This window comes from Nicotiana tabacum, chromosome 17 (genome assembly GCF_000715075.1).
Source record: "Nicotiana tabacum cultivar K326 chromosome 17, ASM71507v2, whole genome shotgun sequence".
Lineage (NCBI taxonomy): Eukaryota > Viridiplantae > Streptophyta > Magnoliopsida > Solanales > Solanaceae > Nicotiana > Nicotiana tabacum.
Window position 1 is genome coordinate 144,723,622 of NC_134096.1, and position 5,453 is coordinate 144,729,074.

The 5,453-nt window shown below is 35.7% G+C and overlaps 1 protein-coding gene across 1 annotated transcript; it reads left to right on the plus strand.

Annotated features, from left to right (window-relative positions):
* The first annotated feature begins 4,063 nt into the window (after nt 1-4,063).
* Nucleotides 4,064-4,711, plus strand: LOC107771503 (uncharacterized). The gene has a single exon (XM_016590877.1). The coding sequence runs from the start codon at nt 4,064-4,066 to the stop codon at nt 4,709-4,711; it is 648 nt and encodes a 215-aa protein (XP_016446363.1).
* The last annotated feature ends 742 nt before the right edge of the window (nt 4,712-5,453 follow it).

Here is a 5,453-nt window from a genome sequence, read left to right on the forward strand (position 1 = left end):
GCGTCACATGTGCGAAAGTGAGAGAAGAATCTGGGAGCGCAGGTGCGAGGGTATGTCCACACCTGCGAAGGCGCAGATGCGACGAAGAGGCCGCAGGTGCGGAAGTCGGGGTTGGGCAGTGTCTCCTTCAAAGCGAGGGTTTGGCTTATCTCATTTCATTTTCGCCCATGGGAGCCGATTTTGGAGCACATTGGAGTGCCATCTTCATCAATCATAATGGGGTGAGTGTTTTCTTCACAATTTTGAGTTAAATACATGTGTTTATATTGATTTGAACAGGGAAATTAGTATAAATTGTGGGGTTTTTATACCTAGAATTTGGTATTTTGGATTTTGACCACGAATATGAGCATGGAATTAGAAATAAATCATATATTTGAGTTCATAAGGTTATGAGTAATGATTATTTTCGAAAAATTTTGGAATCCGGGCACGTGGCCCGGAGGGTGATTTTATCAACTTTTCGAACGGAGTTGGAAATTATTATAAAATAATTAATTATGAGTATTAGAGTATATTTTTATTCGGTTGCATAATATTTGACTAGTTTTGGAGCGACGAGCATCAATTTGAATTGTCGGAGCGGCCTTGGAGCCGGTTATGGAATTTCGGAGCAAGGTAAGTCTCCTTTCTAACCTTGTAAGAGGAAATTAACCCCATAGGTGAACTAAATTATTGTGTGCTTCTATTTGTGGGTGCTACGTACGCACGAGGTGACGAGAGTCCGTACGTAGCTACTAGCTATGCCTATGTCCGAGTAGTTTTAGGCTCACATCATGCCTTGTTGATATTGTTATTGATTTATGTTTATTGTCTGCCTTGAGAGGGAGCGAGATCGAGTTTGCTTATTAAATATTTTTGAAAGGAGTGGAAATTGAAGAACGTAAGATTTAAAAGGGTTCGTTTGAACTTCGTAATTTTGAAAAAGATTGAGTAATGCTAATGGCTTAAGAAATCTATGTGTAACCGCGTCGCATGTATGTTTCACGAGCGGGGTAATTTTCTTAAAAAAAGCTACAAGCTGAATTTTCCTTATTTTGAAAAGAATCAAGAAAGAGATATGATTTTAATGTTAAATTTATATTTGACCGCGTCACACATATGATTCGCGAGCGGGGTATTTCCTTCTACCACTCTTATGGGATCGGGCCGTTCGCCTCAGCAGGATTTATGTACCACACTCTCATGGGAGAGGGCCGTTCACCTCGGCAGGTTAATAGATGCATCTATGGTTTGCGTCGTTCGACCATCGGCAATGCACTCTCTCTCTCTCTCTCTCTCTCTCTCTCTCTCTCTCTCTCTCTCTATATATATATATATATATATATATATATATATATATATATATATATATATATATATATATATATATATTATCCTCATGAAATCGTGCGTAACATTTGGCAAGAAGCCAGTGTATCTGAGGGTTTTTCCATGATTTGGATTATGATAACCTCTTTGATGAAATCCACTATATCTATACATATGCTCCGGTTACAGAGGAAACTTGCTAGTTGAGAGCTTGAGTAAATTGTAAAGAGGAAAATGGTACTACGTATTTTATACCTGTTTGTTTCATATATTTACTTTGTCTCATATTCATTCACTTTACTGTGCTGTACCTGATATTATTGGACCACTAATAAGTATCGAAGTCGACCCCTCGTCACTACTTCTTCGGGGTTAGGCGGGATACTTACTGGGTACAAGTTGATTTACGTACTCATGCTAAACTTGCTGCACATTTTTGTGCAGGTACACATATGTTTAGCGGCCTTGTGGACACAGAGGCGCGATTATGGCGGGGATTTAGGTGAGCTGCATTCTATAAGACGCACCGCAGCCAGCAGAGTCTCCTTCAGAGTATTGTATTTTCTTTCCTGTCCAAGTTGTATTCCGACATTTATTGTATTTTATTTTAAATTTCTAGAAAAGGCTCATGCACTTGTGACACCGGGTTCTGGGATGATTATGGGATGTTCGCTTTTGGAATTGGAAAATATTGTTATTTATTCTGTAAATTCATCTTTTACTAGATAAATTAAAGTAAATTTATGATTTTAAAAATATTAAAATGAGGATTTAATTAACTGTTTAGTGTTGGCTTACCTGACAGTGGAGTCCGGCGCCATTATGACCTTTATGGATTTTGGGTCGTGACAGACCCGCAACACACGAGGTCTCTTTCCTTATGATAGTCTTGTTATGTTTATTTGTATCTCATTATGTGCATGTATATAAAAAGAGTGAGTACCACCCTATTTGTCTTATTAAGAATAATAAGATGTTTGAATCTGAATATATTTATGGATATTAAAGAATTGTATTTATATTTAAATACTAGATAATTCAATTTTTTTTCTTTTTCAATATCTAATTATTTATAATTTATTTTGATTTAAAAACTAAAAAAATATAACATTCAAATTAAATAATAATAAATATTACATCTACAAAAAATTATGAAAAGATATAAATTATTCTTTGCTGACGGTGGTGGAGAACTGGTCATGGTTAGTGGAGGGAGGTTCGCAATGATAATCGTGATAGGATGATAGTTTAGAGATGACAAATATGCGATGGTAGCTGATGGTGATGATTATACGATAGAGCCTCATGGTAAAGATAGTTGGTGGTGATAACTAGTGGTGGATATGAATAGTGGTGGTAGTTGTGTAATGGAGGCTAGTTGTGTAAGTGGTTGGTATTAGTAGCTTATGATGGAGGTGGTTGCTGATTGATGGTAGTGGAGGCTAATAGTAAATTGTTGGCAATGCTGAGACATTGTGGAGGTGATTGGCAGTTGACATAGTCGGCGGTGGTATTAAATAGAATAGTAATTATTTATTCCATTTACATTAAATCCTTAAGTTAGTGTCTTAATAATTTGAAGAGTATGTACAAGTTCTAAATAATTTAAAACCTATTAAGAACTTTAGTGGTTGTGAAAGAAAACAAAAACAACTACACTTAATTAGTTGAGCTGTGAATGATTCAGATTTAGACCATAATTAAGTGAAGTTAATTAAATTTTAATAATTCAATTTTAATTTTTTTCCCCTTAAAATTATATACAACTATTTATGACAGTTCTTAGATCATAAATTTTAATTATTTTTTTCTCTTAAACTCGATATCTAATCCAATAGCATTATATAAAATTGAATGATGGGGTTAATATTTATGTAGTTTTATTTTCATAACAAAAACCATTAATTTCCCATTAGCAACCACACGTGTTTGTTACGCAGCTTTTCCGTGACTAAAACCGTGACTAGAAGCATGTTCGGACCGGCAGCTACAGCTCATCAATGACAATAAAGAGGCAATTTTTTTTTTATCATTGATGGGTCAGGGCCAGCGTGGCATCGCCACTGTGAAAATTATACAAACTTTAAAAAATCCGCCACCCAACGCGTCGTTCGTTTGTTGCCCATGCGCCCCTTGTAAAACTCCTGCTCCATTTGCAATTCAACCATTTTTCTTCCATAAGCTATTCAAACCAAACATTTGCTACATCACTCAAGTACTCGTTGATTTTTTTAATGTTTTTACGTCCAATGATGCAAGTATAAGATTGTTAGAGCATAAATGGACTGGGGAGATGAGCGTTGTAGTTGGCATTGCGTTAGTTGCAGCTATCAGAGGAGTTAGTTATAGTTAGTTACAAGTTAGTTAAAACAGTTAGTTAGGAAGCGCACTGTAGAAGAATGAAATTAACATTTGTTGCTCAATAGTTGTGATATAAATATATTGATACATTGTAATTGGATTCATTGATCAAATAAGATCATTCTATTCTCTCTTCTCTTCTCATATTTCTTTCAGCTATTTTTCTCGATTTTACCCTGAACTAACTACCATCTTCTTCGAGATTAGCTCCTAGACTAACAAATTCCATTGCGATCTTTACTGATTGCATAAATTGGTATCAGAGCAAACGATTCTCGGAATAATCAACATGACTTGAAGCAAAAATCAAGACAAACCAGTCGACGAAATGGAGGATAAGCTGTCACAGATTCAAGAGTAGTTACCAAATATGATGGATGGCATGATAAGTATGGGTGAGAGGAATGCGCAAGCTGATAAGGAATTGCTAGGCCCTAAGGAAGCTATTGGAATCATCAATCAAAGGGAAAAAGAACAAATTTTAGCCGAGTCTTCGATTAACAGAGGGGAACCAATAGAGGTCAGATACAAGGAATCACACAATGGTTCTGCTTATCAAGGAAATGGGAACTTCTTTACTCGATTCTCAAAACTAGATTTTTCTCAATTTTCTGGTATAGATTTGCGTACATGGCTGTATAAAGTTGATCAATACTTTTCTATGGATGATGTTATGTTTGAACAAAGGGTGAAAGTGGCATCTATTCACATGGATGGTGATGTTATTGCTTGGCATAGATCTTATGTGAAATCTAGAACTTCCACTATAGACTTATCATGGACTGAATATGTACTAGCTTTAAATAAAAGATTTGGGGATAATTTTGAGGATCTTATGGAGGCTTTGAAGACTATAAGTCAAACTGATGGGGTTAAGGAATATCAAGCAGAATTTGACACATTATTAACTGCTGTTAATTTGACAACTAAGAATGCTATTAGTTATTTTCCAGGGGGACTTAAATCAGAACTGAATAAAGCTGTTAAAACTCAAGCACCAAGAACTTTAATGCAAGCCTATAAGATTGTCAGATTATAGGAGGAAATTTTTGATGCCCAAGCCAAAACTTGGGATTGAAACCTATTTCCAGATCTTTTCACTCCAACTCTAATCCTATTTTACTTACTCCAATTGCCTTCAGATCACATAATTACCAAAAAACCTTTGCACCAAATTTCACTCACCAAAGAAATATTGATAGCAACTCAAACAAACTAAACAGATTAGGAAGGAGGCTAACTGTCTGAAATGGATGAAAAAAGGCCAAAGGTTTGTGCTTCTTTTGTGATAAAAAATATGAGATGGGGCATAAATGCAAGTCTAGGAAGCAGTTTTTTATGGTGGAGGTGGTAGATAAAGAAACAACCGCATCAGTTGAGGTTGAGGAGGAGGTATTGACCCAAGAAGTTGTAGAACCTGAAAATGAATTTATGACTATATCTTTGCAAGCTTTTATTTGTGTCTGGTTACAAAACAATTAGAGTCACTGGCTATCATGAGAAGAGGCCCTTACAAGTTTTGATTGATACTGGGAGTACACACAACTTTATTGATCAGGAGTTGCTAAGAATCTGGGTGCCAATTTAGTTATATAGTAGAACAATTTATCAGTGTAGCTGATGGTAGGAAAGTACGAACTGTTGTTTTGTGCAAAAACCTATAATAGTTACTGTAAGGAACAACATTCTCATCACATTTTCTATTGTTACCATTAGGGAATATGGATATAGTACTAGGAGTGCAATAGCTTAGCACCTTAGAAAGAATCCTGTTTGATTTC

Excerpts from the sequence above, each read along its gene's own strand:
- LOC107771503 (XM_016590877.1), top strand. The coding sequence starts at position 4,064 with ATGGGTGAGAGGAATGCGCAAGCTGATAAGGAATTGCTAGGCCCTAAG.